We start from the raw sequence: 20,054 nt of genomic DNA, 5'->3' as shown, positions 1-20,054 counted from the left end.
CATGGCATTTAAATTTAGAAGTGACTCAATAAGAGCACTGGCAATACAGCATATATGTTGAACACAGACCTAAAGCATACATTCTGAGAGTAAATTTAAACCAAATAAGAGCTCCAAATATGACATAATAAGAAACATCACAAAAAGGTTACCCAAATATCTGAGAATGTCTAAAGTGTCCCAGAGTTGCCTGACAGTGTCTTACACACACACAAACACACAATTTTGTCCGCTATGATATATATTGACTAGGTTATAATAAATAATGAAAAAAGCATTTCCAGTCAGGATTTTTATGTGTCATCTCAAATTCTAAGAAGGGTTATCAAAATAAAAGCTATCTTTCAAAACAACATACAGAAGCTCATGCAGCAAGTAAAGATCAGAAATTGGAAATTGCTTTGAATGTACTCTACAAACTCCAGTGCACCATTTACACAAACACATGTAACCTAGTCACACTTCCCTACACTGCTGATCTGCTTCTGAAATTCAGTATGTTATTTCTGCGTTATTTATAAAAGGATTAAATCTGTAGCTACTGTTACCTTTCAATGTTGCCTTTTTTAATACCTTCATTGCATACAGCTGTCTGGCATCAGATCCTGAGATTTTTTTTACAAGGAATACCTGTATAAAATAGAAGTTTAAAATGTTCTATGGCAATCACATAAATCGGTACAAATGAGGTAAACAGTCGAAGGGCAAAAAATCTGCGCAGTTGAACAACTGAATGAATGAACAAAATTTATATATGCATTTCATGCATGTAGAATCTCTGCATAGTGACAAACATGTTCATAAACCCATACAGTTATCTGCAGATTTTTAACTGAGCTATTCATGTGCCAACTACAATGATCTAATCTCCATAAACTTAAATCCTGAATTTGAGTATTAAGGTTCACAATAATTAAAGCAATACACATATTCCCCAACTAAATTATACCTTCTAACCTTTATTTAAAATAGGCCTGAAGGTAGGGCAGGGCATGGCAGATGCTGATTTACTCTCCCAGATGTAGACTCTAACACAACAAATTCTACTAATACAAGTGTACTAGCATTCCAACATGACATTGTTTAGATATTTTAGTCTTCAAGTATTTCAGTTATGTTTCTGGAACAAAATAAGGATATGTGGTGTACTTATTACCTACAAACACCATATGCTCTATTGCTCTTCATGAGAAAGACAAATGCTAAACACAATGTTAATCACACATTCTTACTGAATTTGTTATCCATGGAATGGTAAAACTGAATGATGTAGGCATTACCTAATTGCCTCTGGTTTTATCCAGCTGAATTACCCTAGATTAGTCTATCATATAGTTAAACTGAGTACTGAAAAGTTACATTAAGCACAGCCATGACATTTCCATTAATCTCTGAAGAAAATACATAGTTATGACAAATAAGAGAATGACTGGCATGCTCAACCAAATAAAATCTCGATGGCGGGTGAAAAAGCTCACACCAAACTTCCAGCACTTTAAAGAAAATCCTCTATATATGCTACCACAATAATGTTAGCAACACTCCTTGCATCCATTTGATGTTCCTGGTGGAAAACAGATCTTTCTCCATCTTTCCCTTCTCCCAGCAGCCTCCTGGGGCTTTGCAGCCATTAGAGGACCTTCCCAGACAAAAAGACATACCAGTCACTGGACTGAAGTGAGATGAGTGGGGAAGTTTGCTCCTTCTCCTCCTAACAGCAGAACAGCTAAGAGATACAGCAGCATTTGTTTCCGAGAGTATTTTTTTTCATCTAATGGTGTTAAGTGTTAAGCTAGACAATGAAGAGTTTCATTTCAATTCGCAGAAGTGTCCCAGAGGAGAGATATTTAATAGATATAATTTTGAGAAATGAGCATGAGAATCAATGTATTTTAAGCCAAATAAAGAAGTCTGTTAATTTATTCCTGAAAAGAAGCATAAATGTGTGTGGACCTAATGAGATTTCAAGAAAAACATTTAGTTTATAAAAATATATTTGACAATTGGCAATTTTCCATATCTGAGCTATGGCAACAAGCAAGAGGAGATAAAGTAGCTTCTGAAGATTAGAATAAAAAAATCAAGATGCAATACTACAAAATCAGATAGGTTTGCCAGCCCTCCCCCCCCCCCTTTGTAGATGTAGGTCCTCCACTGCCAGGTCCCACTTTTCCACTGCTGATATAAGATGGCTGGCAGGAGGAGGAGAAACATACCCTGAAAAAGATTTATCCAACATGCGCCGACATTTCTACATTACTGCCCACATGACCCAGAAATGATGTCCCAACATCCAGGCCACCTGGTATTTGGGCAAAAACTCAATGGTAAAAGCCAAATTCACCAGTCCCCCAATACACACACACACAAATACCAGAGCATCACACTGATATCCCATATGTGTTGACTCACTTCTGGGTCATGGGGGTTTCCCCTACCAGTTGCCAAGCAGAACCTGGCAACCCTAAGTCCAGAGTATCTGTTCTGGAACCTCTGAGTGGTACTGGCTATGACAAAATTTTCAGAGTAGCTGGTACAAATCCAGAAGACCTTTCCTTACCTTTCCAAAAGACCCCTGTCCCAGTACTTTAAGGAGCTCAAATTGTGAAGGATCTGCTTTTTCATGCCCTTCTTTGACGTGATATGTTATTGCAATCTCTTTAATGTTGCCTTCTTCCTGAGAAACAAAATAAAATAAAAGTCTTGTTTCTTTTTTAGCATTCATGCCAGGAATATGTTTTTACAAGCTTGTATTTAACAATTCACAGATGCCATGAAATTATACTGCAAATACTAACAAGCCAAATGGAGATTTTATTATATATGATGGAGAAATTACCAAAAACAAACTAAAAGATTCAAATGTCTGAATTCATATCTCCATTTAGAAAACACATCAATTTTGGTATGACTGGCATAGAACTGAGAATCTAATGGTTGTAGACTACAGAAATACAAAATCAAACAAGTTAAAGAGAAAAATAATAGCCATCTGATATTTCTAGCTGCATGGAAATATACAGAGGAAATGCTAAGTTTTGGTCAGTATTGCATGCCATTTAATGCCTTTTAAAAGTCTTCTTTATCTAAAGGTAACATGTAATTGCTACACTATACATTTTACTGGTTCAGTTTGCCCCTTTAAGTTACAGTCTTGACTTCCTCTTCTTTAGCCCTAGATTGTGCTTAATACACATCTCACTTTTTGTCAGATAATTCACAGGTGGTCCAACCCAGAACATTGCAGAAAAAGCAGAGAAAGCAAAGTGATAATTCCCTTGAGCGTCTGCTTTCCAAACTGCTGTATCCCCTACTGGTTCACATAAGGCATTCCTGCTATACCCCCACAGAGTTACTCTTTTAAAACTCAGCATGGGAAGGCTAAGATTATCAACATATAACTACATCCAATACACAAATTATGCACACATAAACAGATGAAGTGACCTTATACTAAATAAGACCACTGGTCTATTAAGCTCAGTATTGCATACTATGACTGGAATCATGTTCCCAGAGTCTGAGGTGGAAGTCTTTCACATCATGTAATACTTGATTCTTTAAGCTAAAGATAATGGAGACTGAACCTAGGACTTTTACATGCCTAGCAGAAGTTCTACCGCTAAACCATGATTCCTCCCCAAGATTCCTTAAATATGAAGGCCTAATTCCAGATATCTTGCCATGCTTTCTGCCCAACCATTTCCTTCAGAACTTCAGGCAGGAAAGCATACACAGGGTTCTTATTTAACCCTCACTAAAGGACTGCCACCTCTGGGTTGGGAAATTCCTGGAGATTGGGGAGGAGAGTCTGGGGAGAGTGGGGGCGGTAGGCATCCCATCAGGATTTAATGTCATAGTTCGAGATGAGCACAAACTGAACCAAGAAGTAAAATTCTTCATGAAGTCTCCCCTGTTCATGGTTCACAAATGAAAATTCATGACAGGTTTACTATCATAAACTTCCATAAACATTTAAAGCAGTTTGCGGCTATTCATGTTAGTTCCTGGATAGAGTGGAAAGTTGAACTGTTTTTGCAGTCATGAAAAATGCCGCAATGGCTTCCTTAGCGTTCCACAGAACAGCAATCCTTTCACATTAAAATCAGCTCCTAAGGAGCGGATCTGAATGTTTTCCTTGTTTGCTGTATGATTTGTGAATCGTCAGAAAATGGGATTTCTCCCCCTCCCCTGGGAGGGAATTTGTGGTTTTCCAATGATGAAACTCAGGATTTAAGTCTTCTTCCTCCTCCATTTCCACCTCAAGTGATGGCATATCAACTCTGTCCAATAATCTGCCTCTCCTCCTGCCCTCCCCTCCATATTTTTTAATTGATAATGATCCTACTTCAACATGAATTTGCAGTAACAGTTGCACCTGGCGATGCTCCAGAAAATTAAAAGTAAAAACAAGGACTCCACGTCCCACCATCTCCCCTCCAGCATCTAAATGTACTTTATGATTTAAGGAGCAACAGGTCACTTGATAACTTTCATGCAGAAAAACTGTTGTGTAATGGCAGTCAATGTCCTTTGTTTTCATGCATGCACGGTGACTGAGCACACATCAACAAAGGTTCAAGTGCCATGGGAATCGAGGAATGCGAGAGGTACGTTAATTAAAAAAACCTTTTGATTACGTTACAATACGAGTGCGTTATTGCTCACGCAAAAAGGAAGGGGGGCGTGATGGTAGGCAGGACTGCCCACTCTCCCAAGAAAATGCAAAACAAATGCTGCAATTGAGTCCTGACCAGTAATGGGAAAAAACCACAGAAGCAGAATGCCAGATGCAAATTCGGAGTCTACGTTTAGAATCCGATGAAGTGAGAATGCGCTGGCAAATCAGAACTGCGGAATCAGTCCAACAGTTTAAAGGAACCTAAGAGTATCTTTAAACCCATTTTTTGTTCCCCACAAAAGCAGGAAAAAAAACAGTTGAGCAGAGGGAAGGCACTCCCCACTGCTCAGCTGTTTCAGGCTGTATTGTGCAGTCCCTTCAGACTGTAGAAGACAGCTAAAAATAGTTGAGCAGCGGGGAGGTTATAATTCTCCATGCACCACCTGGAGGTTGGCAATTGACCTCTCCAAAACCCAACAGAATAGGGCAGACTTTGTTCAATGCTGCCTAGGGAGCTTCATGAGAAAGCAGCGATTTGAACCTGATTGCCCAAATCTAGACCAAAAGTCCAGCTATTACGTACTTATGCAAAATATGCTAAGCCCGCCCCAACACACACACGAATTTCGAGACTGCATTATTTCACAACCAATAGTTAAGCATCTGTACATGATTTGTGGTAAGATTTTCTTGCCTCAAGCTTAGCCAAGGATGGAAAGTGATAAAACAAAAGCCATGTGGCAGAAGGAAGCAACAGTTGGAAGACAAAGAAGGAGAAAAAGTAAACAGAAATAAAGGGCAAGGTATATAGTACGCTGGAAGAAGAGAATGCCTGAGCATAATATAAACAATGTAGCTTGAATAAAGAGCAGGATTCTGAAATGTATGCGGATCCCAAATCCACAGTCAGCATTCAACCCAGACCTTGAACTGAGTCTACCACTCAACATCTTTCTGCTGCCTCAGGCAGCAACTTTTTTGGGGGGGGTTTGTGCATTTTTATACAGAGCAAGTCACTTTTCTGTCACTTTTCTCAACTAGGCTGCAGGACCTCCCCTCTTTTATTTAGATTATTTATATATCACCTCACAGCACTGTGAAGCAATATATGATTCTAATCCTAAAACCAATATTAATCAATAAAAGGCACACCAAAATAAGTCATTAGCATTATCAATAAGGAAGAAACAAAAAAACTTGCAGTTAAAATTTTATTTAGTACTAATAAACCAGATCAGTTTACATAAGGAAAGAAAATCAGCCACACAAATCACCAAAAGCCTAGAAGATTTAGATGTTATAAAATTGAGTCCTAAAACTTAAAGAATGTGTCAGATGTGAAGTGGAAGGGAGGGAATTCCACAGATCCAAGAATGGAAAAGATCCTTTCCCTCATAACCATTGCCGCAGTTTAATAAACAGAAACACATGAAACAAAGACTCAGATGTTGCTCTTAATGTTTGAATAAGTTCATTTATGAAGAAGAACTAGTGAAGTCCCTGTTCATTTTAAGGCAAACAGTTGCAATGTGAAATGCTGAACCAGCAGTTTGTGTTGCTCATTTTGAGATTGGCAAAATCCATTCTAGTGCTGATGTATCAGTTTACAATCTTGCATTCTGCACTAGCTTGTTTCTAGAAGTTTTTGAAGGCAGCTCCACATTGAATATACTGCAATAATCAACTATGAATGAGACTGGGATATGAAATATCCTTCAGATACCACTGTTTCAAAAAGGAACACAGTTTATGCACCAACTGTGGTTAGACAGATACTATATAATAGAGGTGATTTGGATATCCATTGCAATGGCAGGTCTGACAACATCTCCCAAGGTGCAAATCTTATTTATCAGGCAGGTAGTCATTTCTGGTGGTCAGCTGAACGCTGTTGCCAACAGGACCTCAGTCTTACCTGGATGGAATTTTAGTTTATGGGTTCTTATGCACCCCATTACTGGCCACAGACACCTTTTCAGGATGTCCACTATTTCATTTAAGCATACAGAAAAAAAGAGATATGAAGCATACTGATGATATAATTTCAAAAATCTAGACAATCTTCACTAGAAGTTTCATGTACACGTTAAATAGAATGGAACTGCGCAAGATCTAAAAGAAATCTCCCAGCACACCTCCTGAAACAACTCACAAATGACTCACTTCACAATGAAGCTATGATAACAAACAGGAACACAGTGAAGATACAGTGGTTTTTAAAAGGATGACTCACGGCTGGAATGTATACCTCTTATAAAAGATTTCCTTTTCCTCCACTCTCATAATGCAGGAAATGGTCTGGAATAATTTTTTTCCATAAATTATAAAGCCAATCCATTATTTTAAGATAAGTCAAAGAAAATACATTGCTAACTTCTAAACAAGGCATATATAAAATAAAAAATGATATTGATCAACTGCTATATCCTAGATCAGGGGTAGTCAAACTGCGGCCCTCCAGATGTCCATGGACTACAATTCCCAGGAATTGTAGTCCATGGACATCTGGAGGGCCGCAGTTTGACTACCCCTGTCCTAGATAATTAAAGTAGGATGGTATATTTCATAGAAGCAACTAACCCTCCTCCCTCTGAAATGGGCTACTTTGGAGTTAAAAAGCATGGGAAAGCTTTTATAATACAGGAAACAATTTCAATAATAAAGACTTCTATGACTTAGCTTGTTAAATCCATTAATAAAGTGTTTAATCAAAGGCTTATACTCCAATCAAGTAGTTTTATTAGAAGTTAAAGCATGGTTTTGATAATTTTATATGGGCTCCTACACTTCCATTCCAACAACAACAAAAGGAACACTTTATCTAAGCCCTAGGTTTGCCAGCTTCTAGGTGGGGCCTGGAGATTTCTTGGAAGTTAAACTGATCTCCAGATGGCAGAGACTAATTCCCCTGGAGAAAACTGCTGCTTGGGATAGTAGACTATGGATTATACTCTTGCTGAGGTCCCTCCCCTCCTGAAGCCCTGCCCTCTCCTTCTTGTGCACCAATGTTTGCTTGCTGCAAACCTTAGTTTACACTATCAGGGACTATCAAACTTCTGCAGTGGTGAAGAACTTTCTAAAATGGTCCATAGGGTGACGGAGATGGACAAATGCCTGCAAAGTCTTGGAGAGTTCCTAGCTGGCATGACTGGTGCTCCTACTGATAGTCTGGCTCATCTCTGGACCTCAAGTATTCCAGGTGGCTGACAACTGCAACAAGGCCTTTGCTGACAACTGAGGGGACCCACACATCTTCCTATGATTTTGGGTGAACCAGGTTTATTTTAAACTATAAAGCTTCCCCTTAGATACCAGGTGTTCTGAAGATTGCAAGTGTCTAGGCCAGCCCTTTTCAATCTTTTGACGGTGGAGGAGCCCCTGAAATAGATTTTTAAGCTGTCCACGCTTCCCTGTCACAGCCCCAGGAAGTGATATGTCACCCGCACCCTTCGCCCTCCTTTTGCCACCCCTCACCTTTACTACTACCAAGGTGGCTCTGTCTCACATTGGCTTGAAATAATGGCAGGAGTTAAGAAGACAGTCCAGATCCCCTATACCACAATGTTACCCGAGAGGTAGCCCAAAATGGAAGGGTGCCTCACACAGAGATACCTTCATGCACAGAAGCCCATGACTGGACTCTGAGCAGGTTGGCACACACAGAAACCAGCCTGGCAGAGACTGACTATGGAGTCAGTAGGGCCCCTTAAGAAACCTAGGAAGCCAGGCTAAGTCTCCATCTTGTTTGGGCTTCACTAGATTTCTTACATTTCCTCCTTGCCCAACTGACTGAGCTAAATGTGCACGTTATCTAAATCACCCCCCCCCCCCAGCCAAAGACCATTAGACTATCTACAGGAAAGGAATATCCCTTCAAGGTACTAACTGCAACTTCTTTTGTCTCTCTTGTCCAGTGTAATTTCTGTCTAGCACCATCTCTTATCCCCAAATGTCTTCCCCCAGTCCTTCCTGATAAAACAGACAAGGCCATTAGCCACACATTACACGTAGCCAAGGTATTGTTCTACTTGATGAGATTACTCCACACCTCCCACTCTAGTGACCTCACAGTTCAAACCCACCTATCAGGTACGCATAATGTCAGAGACCAATCATCAATCACGGACCTCCCAGTGGGCAGTCTCTGGGGCTGACCCGGGAATTTCAAACACTATATCAAGCCTTGTGCACACCCTGTGTGTGTGTGTGTTATTGTCCACACCCGGCATCCTGTCCATCCCCTGATGTCGTCAACCCTGTGTCTGGGCTGCTTGGATCCAAGAAAGGTGCAGTATCTTGAACTTGTCCCCCTGTAGAACTTAGTGAACTTGTCCCCTGTAGAACTTAGTGTAACTTGTCCCCCTGTAGAACTTAGTGTATGTATGTTTTTGCTCTGTGTGTGTTTTGAGTGTATCCCAATATTTTCCCCAAATAAATCCCATGAGTGTAAGCTTTTGTCTTCTTCATTTAAAAAGGGTTTCTTCCAGGGAAAGGACCCCGTAAAAATTGGTAGTAAAGATCCTGTGTTACCCAGCCTCTTGCTATCCCCAGCAATTTGGGTAACAGATTTTGGTGGAGAATGTGCGGGCACTACCCTGTATCTCTGAGAACAGATATTGATGAATGTGTGGGCACTACCCTGCATCTCTGATAACATATTTTGGTGGGAAAAGCTTGGGCACTACCCTGTATGTCTGAAAGCAAGAGTGAATGCATGTGTTTGTTCTCAGAGTACAGACGTAGGGAATTTTTCCTGTGAAGATACCCTGTGTTTTTGGAATTTGATGAAAGTAATGTGTGCATGTGTTTGATAGCAATCCTCTCAGGGTGTTACTGAACTTTACTTTCTTGGGAGGGACTTTAGCTTGAAAAGTTAGGATCCCTGCTCTTGACTTTTGTGTGTTACTGTAGGAATTAGACCCCGAAAGGCTAAATTCCTTTCCTCACAGGCTAGGACCCCGAAAGGCTGGCCTCATTCCCTACACTTTCTCATATAGGAACTAGACCCCGAAAGGCTAGATTCCAACCAGGCTAGGACCCCGAAAGGCTGGCTTGGAAGTGCTGCCCTGATCAAGCAGGCACTCCTCTCTTAGGCTTTGTCTCGAAAAGGCAAGCCATATTATGTTCTAAGGTTCTTATAGGTTACGCCCCGAAAGGCTAGCCAGATTCTCTAGTCCATGTTTGTGTGCTCACTAAAAGATCTCAGTGCTCATTAAGAAAAGCTCAGACCTGTTCGTTAAAGAAGAGCTTTTCAGAATTCTCAAGTGTTTGTGCAGTACCTCAAAAATGGAAAAGGTAGACCTCTCAAAGAAACTTAAGTCCAATGATCACCTGGATAAATTAACGAAATGGATTGTTAAACAAGGGGAAAACCCATGGAAGCAAGATTCCTTTTCAGGTTCTGACCCATTGGCAATGCTAAAAGAAACTTTTACTGCTGTATGCAGTGCAAAGAAACTGGGGAGTTCCAAGAAAAATGTATATGCCAGTTGGGGTCTATTCGTAGCTCTGACTGGGGCTGCTGATCAATTAAAAGCCTTAAAGGCTGAAAATGCCCAGTTCCAAACACAGATAACCCTGCTCCAAGGTGAGAAAGAAGATATCTGGGCTGACAAGGTCAGACTTGCATCAGAGCTCCAAAAAACCCTAGAACAATTAGAAACTGCCACTTACAGAGCCCATGTGGCAGAAGAAAAGGTTGGAGACCTAAGTCACCAGCTCACCCAAACTCAACATGCTGCCCAATATTTACATTCCCAAACTAAGGTTCAGCATGCTCAAGTAAGCCATGAGGCATGCCATAGAAAAATGCAGCAACTTGAAAAGCAGTTAGAGCTCCAGAGGGCTCTAGTTGCCACAATTCATCCAGAGACTCTTCCCATTCTACCTTCTGAGCCTCTGCCAGAAGCAATAATCCCCAAAATGTTCATAGAACCCCAGGGGGGAAATTCAGCTCCCTTACACCCAGTTCTAGTTACAACCCCTGCAGATAGAACTGAGAAGCAAGAAATCCAGAAACTGCTCCCCATTGCAGGCCAGCTTAGAGAATCAGGTACTCTTGAATTTCCCACTAACCAGGACTCCAAAAATTTAAACATTCAGGCAAACAGTGGTCTCCACTCTCAGTACAGGATCAAGAGGGAAAACTGTTTTAATCAGAATCACCCCAATTCTAATAGGAATAGAGACAATTGCTTCCTGCAGCCACCTAATGGTTGGAGCAAACAAAAGCCAGGAGAAAGGAGTAAGCCACAAAATGGTTTCCCTTCAAATAATTTCCCCCCAAATAATCTCAAACCTAAATACTTCCAGACTAGAAATTCTGCCCATCAGCAGCGCAATAAAAGAATCAGTAACAGGACTTTTCTATGGCAGGAACTTAGAAATACTGGAGCAGACATGTCCCAGTATCATGACCAACCAACATCTGTACTCATGTGTGCTTTTGTAAAGATCATTAGAGAGAAGAGGAACAGAGACATACTTAGATGTGAGCTACAGAAAACTAGCCCTATAGAAATTCCTTCTCAACCCCCTAAGGACTGGCAGAAGGAAATAGAGAAATTTAAAACTCTTACCCAGAAACAAGATTTGGAAATTAAGGATCTTGATAAGAAAAACAAAGAATTCCAGGGTGAACTTTTAAATGTAAAAACCCATTTGCAAAATGTCCTGGATTTCCAAAGCCACACAGATAATAAATTGAAAAGAAAATACAGTAGACCCAGTAACCCAGCTTCACCTCTTGTCTTTAAAGAAGAGGAAATATTCTCAGTTCCCCCATCTCATATTCAGGAAGGAAACCCTGCCTCTGAACCTGTACAAAGTTCCAAAATTCAAGTTCACAACAATTCTTTTAACAGGGAAGAATTTGTTGCAAGGACAACATTCGTTTTCAATTTTCTCTTAGCTTCCCTCCTCCCATTTAATGTTGCAAGCAAAGTTAACAGATTTCCAATTCAATGATATAATCAGCTTATTTTCTCAACTTCCACAAATAGTTCCAGGGCCACTGAACTGATTTACACATGAAAAATAATTGTTCAACATGTGTGCTTCCATTTTTACTTTATAAATTTTCAAATCTTAAATTTGGCTGCAATTGGTAGAGCCTCCACTGATAGTTGCAGTCACACTGACAGCCACTATTTTGCATTCTTAAAACAGACTCTTTGCCTAACTGCCTTCCTAGGCACTAAGCCCCATGACTCATGCCTTGCTCTCCCCCATCCCAGCAACTAATCTACATAAGTAAGGAACTTTAACAGCACAGAAAGTATTCTTTCTTCCCAAATCAGGAAGGGAAGAGGTTTTGTTTCTTTAAATACTGACTCCTATTTCAGACAGAATCTAAGGGGGTAGAGTACAGTAAAATTGTTCTGTTTTAAGATATATTTTGTTTTAGTTTTTATTTTAAGATTTGAAATATTTTCTCTTTGAGAAAAAGCATTCCCTCCATAGCTTTTCCTTCCCTCTGACATTTTACTTCCTATTTCAAATTTTAATTGGCAGTTAAAACTTTTTTTTTCATAAAACCATTTTGTTTAAAAATCTGTTTTTGCAATTTTGTTTTGTTTTGAATATGTTTAAACAGCCTTATACAGATCTTTCATTTGGGTACTCAGATTTCCATTCAGCCTGACTTCTACAAAAAGGCACTCTGTGCATGTACAGAGGAACAGTCTTTCCTCCTTAAGAACACAATTCTTTTGACACAGTATTGTGTAGTGTGACTCTTCATGTTCTCCTCATTCATTCTTTCCCACTCATATCCTCAGCAGTACTCCAAGAGATGTATCTTTTATAAGAAGCAATTGGCATCCCATCAGCCTGGCCTACAAGCAGGCAGATCTCAGTCTGAAAAACAAGTTTCTTTCCTTAACCCTTGAATTTTCTTTAAGGTTATTTGTTTGTGCTTATGTGCTCTAACTTTTTAGATTGTTTATGTTTATTTCCAAATTCTTTTAATGTCAATCCACAATATTTTGAAAAATTCTTTTGCCATGTTTTAAGTCCTCTTTTATTAGGTGTCCTCTCTTCTGTTCTCTATAGCAAGGAAGAGATCACAATCCCAGTTTTGGTTTCTGAAGCTTTCTTTGTGTGTTTTGATTTATATTAACTGGAAAGCAACTGACCAGATTCTACCTAGCAATTCTTATTTCCCCCCTTCATATATCTATTCATTCATAGACCATTTGCAACATGTTTGCAGGAACCTTTAACTTTGGCTCTTTGATTCTTTTTCTGAATGCTTCTTTTTACACAACAGTGAAGTAGACCTAGGTCCAGTAGACCTAGCCTCCAAAACCTTCTTACAGGACTTTCTTCTTGTGTATTTCTACAAAGCATCTTGCTTCAGTCACCCATAGTAACCTATCAGTTTTCTCTCAAATTCCCAAACTCACCAGGAGTTTGGCAATCTCCTTCCCTTGTTTTATGATTGCACTCTAATCTCCCTCTCCCTCCCTGGAGATGGCATCTAGCTCCTCTTAAATTCTATTTTCAGTCTCTGTAAGGTCATGGTGGACAACCACCACAGTGGATCTTTTTGACAGTCACTTATGAGGGCACCCCTCTGCTCCAATCTTTCATTTTGAGTTCATTGTCTTCAAAGCTCTAAATTTTTGAGTATTTTCCCTAATCAGTATATCCATCAGGCTGTGTTCCTACTTGAGCCAAGCCTCAACAGACTTTGCAGCCTCACTCTTTGCAGCTGCACACACTTCTCCACTGAACTTTTGTCAATCTTTGTCCCTCTCTCAATTGGGTGTCTCCCCTTTGAGCTCTTCAGCTCCACTGTGCTGTTGAGGCCCTGGGCCACTCAAACATTCTTGCAACCCACGTCTGCCAAGCCTGCCCTAGTGAGGCTCCAGGCTTGTGCATCACAAACCTCAGATCACCAGGCCAGTTCCTGATGGTCCTGCCTGTGTGCTCTTCACCTGTATCCTGCTCGCCAACCTCCAGACCTGACCTGGTCAAGATGACAGCAATCCTCTGCCTGCGTTTGCTATGGATGTGTCCTGTGGTCATGACCTGCTGCTCTGCGCTTTCTGCCCCAGCCTACTTGCTGGTGAACTACTGATGCTTGCTGTTTACCCCAGCTCCTGCTGTATGAAGCCTTGCTGCCCAGCCTGCCTGCTGCTTCTTCTATGTGCAATCTCTGACCCTGCATACCCTCTGACGCCCTGGATTAGTGCCTTTATTGCCTCTTCCCCTGCCATTTCAGTCACGAGGGGGGGGGGGAAAGATCAACTTGCAAGCTAACCCGGACCTGCACACATCTCCAGCTATTTGCTTGTTGCCACAACCTCTTGCCAGTGGCTCTCTCATAAAATGGATCCTCGCCAAAGTTGCTTTTTACCCCCATGGAGGAACCTCTTTTACCATTCTATGTGTTTGCAAACATCACCCAGCAATGTCTTATATATATATGCATATATATATCAACATCTTCAACTGCTGAACCAGTCGCTCATCTTCATCAATCCTCATGTTCAACTATTCAAGGAATCTCCAGGTTCACTCCCACCTTTACCAATGGGACAAGGGGGGGAGGAAGTTTTTCAAACTGTATTGTCTGTATTTCAAATTGCATTGTGCCACATATATCCAATATTGTCTATTGCATTATGCCTGTAGCAATCCTCCATGTTCTTCAGTTCCTTTCATTGCAGTTAATTTCATTCTATTTATTTATCCTTCCCTATGTTCCTCCCCATGTTTATGCACCCTTCCCATTCTCCCCATACTTAGTTTGTATTAGCTTTAGATAATAGAAATCTCTCTTTAGTAAGGTGGATCCAAGAAGCCAAAGACTCTCCAGGTAACATGACACCTACATCACATACACTAAATTTTGTTTTATTTTTGATTGGATTCAGTTTTATAGAATGGCCCATAGTCCCTTGATCCATTGTACCTGAACCCTCTTCCAATCTCTTTACTAACATTTCTGACACAGAATGGGTGACCAATCCTTGATTTCTATTTGGTTAATGGGTGAAGCCATGTGTCGGCTGACACAAGCCTTCAAGGGGGGGAAATGTTACCCGAGAGGTAGCCCAAAATGGAAGGGTGCCTCACACAGAGATACCTTCATGCACAGAAGCCCATGACTGGACTCTGAGCAGGTTGGCACACACAGAAACCAGCCTGGCAGAGACTGACTATGGAGTCAGTAGGGCCCCTTAAGAAACCTAGGAAGCCAGGCTAAGTCTCCATCTTGTTTGGGCTTCACTAGATTTCTTACATTTCCTCCTTGCCCAACTGACTGAGCTAAATGTGCACGTTATCTAAATCACCCCCCCCCCCAGCCAAAGACCATTAGACTATCTACAGGAAAGGAATATCCCTTCAAGGTACTAACTGCAACTTCTTTTGTCTCTCTTGTCCAGTGTAATTTCTGTCTAGCACCATCTCTTATCCCCAAATGTCTTCCCCCAGTCCTTCCTGATAAAACAGACAAGGCCATTAGCCACACATTACACGTAGCCAAGGTATTGTTCTACTTGATGAGATTACTCCACACCTCCCACTCTAGTGACCTCACAGTTCAAACCCACCTATCAGGTACGCATAATGTCAGAGACCAATCATCAATCACGGACCTCCCAGTGGGCAGTCTCTGGGGCTGACCCGGGAATTTCAAACACTATATCAAGCCTTGTGCACACCCTGTGTGTGTGTGTGTTATTGTCCACACCCGGCATCCTGTCCATCCCCTGATGTCGTCAACCCTGTGTCTGGGCTGCTTGGATCCAAGAAAGGTGCAGTATCTTGAACTTGTCCCCCTGTAGAACTTAGTGAACTTGTCCCCTGTAGAACTTAGTGTAACTTGTCCCCCTGTAGAACTTAGTGTATGTATGTTTTTGCTCTGTGTGTGTTTTGAGTGTATCCCAATATTTTCCCCAAATAAATCCCATGAGTGTAAGCTTTTGTCTTCTTCATTTAAAAAGGGTTTCTTCCAGGGAAAGGACCCCGTAAAAATTGGTAGTAAAGATCCTGTGTTACCCAGCCTCTTGCTATCCCCAGCAATTTGGGTAACAACAACAGTCATGCCAGCACCAGTCATGCCAGCCAGAAACTCTCCAAGGCTTTGCAGGCATTTGTCCATCTCCATCATCCTATGAAGGTGGAAATAATGGCAGGAGCTAAGAGGACAGTCCAGAGCCCCTATACCACAACACAACTTCCCCCACTTTGATTTTACTCCCACGGCCTAACTAATGAGTCCTCTGGGCAGAGACAGCCAGTTCCTTTGCCTGTGGCCAAGTCCATTAAGGTAGGAGGGGAAAAACTGCAGACCCCTCTGGAGCTCCCAGGGAGCCCCCCAAGTGTCCACAGACCCATGGTTGGGAATCCCTGATCTAGGCTTTGGGTTTGCTGCTGTGAGGTAAGTTTTGTGGTGCACAAGTAGAATATGGAGATCACTGAACCAGGAATGATATATTAACAACCAAGAAGATTTATTTATTTACAAGTCGGTTTCAAGGAACAGATCAGCAGCACAGGTCTCCTGACAGACAAAAGAGAAACTTGTGTGAGAAACTAAAGAGTAGTTTAGATTTTCTTTAATGCTTTATACAGCATAAACAGGCTGTAGCCAATTAGCCACTTGATTGGATCCTGACATACACACAGGACTCCATCCACACTGCCAACCTGCCCTTTCCCAAGAGTAAGACTAAATGGCACAAAGTTTGCTCCTTGCAAGAGACAGGTCTAACAACTGGGTAGTACTCTATTCTGTTAGAAGTAGCACCAAACCACTCCGCCAGACCTGAACTCTCTTTGCTGTCTCCCTGAGGCAGAACTGAACTCTAGCTTGGTCCTCCTCCAAGATTCCACCCCCCCCCCCCATCTCAAAGATGATTGGATGCTGGAGCACCATTCTCACGGGCTCAGGTTAGTGGCTGTTTTCTCCTTCAGAGTGGGACAGCCTTCTGGGCACTACAGCTTCCTCAACTTTTATTCAGCCGCCTAGTTTACTAAGAAACAGAGCTATCAACGGAAGTGTAAAAGACGCAAACAGAACACACCCAGCTACCAACTATGCAGTAATGGCCAAAAAGCAGCTTCATTTCTGTTAGGACTGGCCTTGCACAAAATGGTTCAACTGCACTACTTTAAGTGGTTCTTGTACATCTTACAATGATAAACTCAAAACGTGAGAAGAATATAGTGCAAAAAATATAAAATGTCTTCAAATAGTAGCAGAAAAACAACCAGGGACTTGGTGGGGGCACTAGATGACCAAGGGATAAAGGATTACTAAAGGATGATAGGGAAATAGCAGAGAAAGTAAACAGATTTTTGCTCCTATCTTCACCATGGAAAATGTAAGGTGCATGCAGACTCCAGAACACCTGCTTTCAAGAGAGTTCTTTGAGGGGGTGAACAAATGTGTACAGGAGGGATACAGTAGAATGCTTTTGATAAAATTCCTCACCAAAGGCTTGCAAGTAAAATCAGCAGTTTGGAATAAGAGTATGAGTCCTCTTGTGGACTAAAATTGTTTAATTAACAGGAAAAAGTTTTCACGGTGGAAGGTGGTATGTAGGGAAGTATTACAGAGCTGAGTACTAGGGTCCAGTGTTCTTTAACTTGTTCATTAATGCTTTGGAGTTGGGAGGAAGAAGTGAAGTGGCTAAGTTTGAGGATGACACTAAGATGTTCAGGGTGGTGAGAACCAGGGAGGACTGTGAGGTGCTCCAGTGGGATCTGTCAAGGCTTGCCCACATTGTGCAAGTGGGTGTCAACATGGCAAATGAGGCTCAGTGTAGGCAGGTGCAAAGTAATGCAAAGTTGCCAAAACTTCTAACTATAAATACACATCAATGGGGTCTGAACTGGTGGCAACTGATTAGGACAGAAATCCTGGACTTGTAGTAGATAACTTATTGAAAATGTTGACTTGGTGTAAAATTGCAATCAAAAAGGCAAATGCTGTGCTAGGGACTATTAGAAAGGGGACTGAAAACAAATCAACCAGTGTTACAATGCCCCTGTATAAATCTATGGTGTGGCCTCATTTGGAATATTGTGTATAGTTCTGGTTACTACACCTCAAAAAGCATATTATAGTATTGGAAAAAGTGCAGAAAAGGACAACTGAAACAATTAAGGGGATGGAACTCTTTTGCTTGGAGAAACAGCTACTAGTTCTTTACCCAAAGAGCAAGCAAGAGAAGTGGTAGCAGCTACAAGCATAGAAAGCTTCAAGGGGGGATTATATAAACATACAGAGCAGAGGTAGCCACAAGGTATAGATAGAACACTGTGTCTGGGGCAGTAATATTCTCTATTCTTGGCACTTGGGGGACAACAGTTTCAGGGTTTCTGGAATTCTGGCCCTACTAGTGGACCTCCTGATTTTAGCCGCTGTATAGTACTGTGTGTCTTGGTCAGAGTGTCGTACTGGATGGGTTACTGGCCTGATCCAACATGACTTCACGTATGTTCTTAACATTTAAAAGTATGCTGCTTTATAATCACTAAACACAAATAAAATATACTATTTACCATATCTTGGATTCTATTACTTTAGCAGTTTCACAGGCCCCTTATGCTATGTAGATCTCCAAGGATGTTTCCAGTGATTCCCCATGTTATTCAACATGCAAATGAAATCTTTGGGAGTGGCTGCTTGGAGATTTAGTCATCATCAGTATTTTAAGGTGTAGGATGTTCTGAACAAATGCCTGGGGGCAGTAACAGGCTGGATTAAGATCAATGTACTGAAACTTAGTCCAGGCAATATGGTAGCACACTTGTTCAATTCTATAACAAATGAGAGACTGAAGAATCGAGCCTGTTTTGGTCAGGACTACACTTCCTTTGGCAAGGTAACTTGATGGTTTTAAGATGCTATTTGAGCCACATTTAGAGCAAGAGGCTCAAGATCTCCTCACTGACAAAATATCTTTGGCCAGATTCTGTTAGTTTGACAGCAACAGCCTTTCCTTCAGAAAGTAATTTGGCCTGAGATACACAAACTACACTACTGCAATGGACTATGTCTCCGATTGTAATCTTCATCGTGTTCAAAATGCGGCAGCAAGATTTCTGTCTAGAGTTACAGGTACACTATACTGACTACCAATTTGCTTCTGGACTTAATTCAATATTCTGGTTATTATAACTTTAAAGTCTGACACAGCTAGAAGCCAGGATGATTAAAGGACTACCTCCTTCATGAACCTGTTAAGATGCCTGTGGACATCATCTGAAGCATTTATTCACTCGAAAAGGTGGGTGATTGGGCTTTTTAAGTGGCAGGACTTCAATGATCAACAGGGATTTGCCTGGTGCCAAGTACTCCCACTTTCTGACATAAAGATGTATTTATTTACTGAGACTTTATGTGGATATATTATTATTGCTGCTTCTATTTATCATACGAAATTTACTAATATTGCTATTGCCTTAATATAAATGAAATCTACTTTACAGCTGCTATATTTCAATAAGGAATGAGTTTACAGTGGTGTCTACTGATTATATTGTATTATCTCTTGTGATGTGAACTGCCTCAAGTACTTTTGGTGGAGAGATCAGGAAAGAAATAGGTAAGTCATTCTTTAGATGAAGATTCATTACATTGATATAAAATCTTATTTCTGTGCATATTATATTTGAAGAAGTCAGTGAATTGATTGTCTATACTAAGCTTTATGGACAAAAATATTTTTGAATTTAAGTTGATAGGCTTGATAGGCTCGAGAAGTGGGCTAAACTGAATAAAATGAATTTCAATAGAGACAAGTGTAAAGTTCTGCATTCAGGTAGGAAAAACCAAACACACCAATATAGGATGGGGGAGAATTGTCTTGGCAGTAGCATGTGCAAAAAAGATCTAGGAATCTTAGTAGACCATACTTAGTAGACCATGAGTCAACAGTGTGACTCGGCAGCTAAAAAGGCAAATGGGATTTTGGGCTGTATCAAATAGAGTATCGTGTCTAGATCACAGGAAGTGATGGTACCGCTTTGCTCTGGTTCGGCCCACTTGGAGTACTGTGTTCAGTTTTGGGCACCCCAGTAGAAAAGGGATGTAGACAAACTGGAGTGTGCCCAGAGGAGGGCAACAAAGATGGTGAAGGATTTGCAGACAAAGACGTATGAAGAAAGGTTGGGGGAGCTTAGTCTGTTTAGCCTGGAGAGGAGATGATTGAGAGGGGATCTGATAACCATCTTCAAGAATTTAAAAGGGTGCCATATAGAGGATGGAGCAGAGTTGTTCTTTCTTGCCCCAGAGGGATGGACCAGAACCAATGGGATGAAATTAATTCAAAAGAAATTCCGTGTAAACATCAGGAAGAAGTTCCTGCCAGAGTGGTTTCTCAGTGGAACAGGCTTACTTAGGAGGTGGTGGGTTCTCCATCTTTGGAAATTTTTAAACAGAGGCTAGATAGCCATCTGATGGAGAGGCTGA

The 20,054-nt window shown here is 41.0% G+C and overlaps 1 protein-coding gene across 2 annotated transcripts in view; it reads right to left on the bottom strand.

The window, feature by feature from the left end:
* The window catches only part of RPS6KA3 (ribosomal protein S6 kinase A3), a 67,626-nt gene that overhangs the window by 34,557 nt on the left and 13,015 nt on the right, over positions 1-20,054 (bottom strand). For both annotated transcript variants that reach the window (XM_077343067.1, XM_077343068.1), the window contains exons 3-4: positions 2,561-2,677; positions 549-630 (exon numbers count right to left, since the gene is read on the bottom strand). In XM_077343067.1, coding sequence (XP_077199182.1) covers positions 549-630; positions 2,561-2,677 — 199 coding nt within the window. The remainder of the gene's footprint in view (positions 1-548; positions 631-2,560; positions 2,678-20,054) is intronic.

Source organism: Paroedura picta, chromosome 6 (assembly GCF_049243985.1).
Source record: "Paroedura picta isolate Pp20150507F chromosome 6, Ppicta_v3.0, whole genome shotgun sequence".
NCBI classification, from domain to species: Eukaryota; Metazoa; Chordata; class Lepidosauria; order Squamata; family Gekkonidae; genus Paroedura; species Paroedura picta.
Note: the sequence above shows the minus strand (reverse complement) of the source record. Positions and strands in the feature narration are given on the sequence as shown.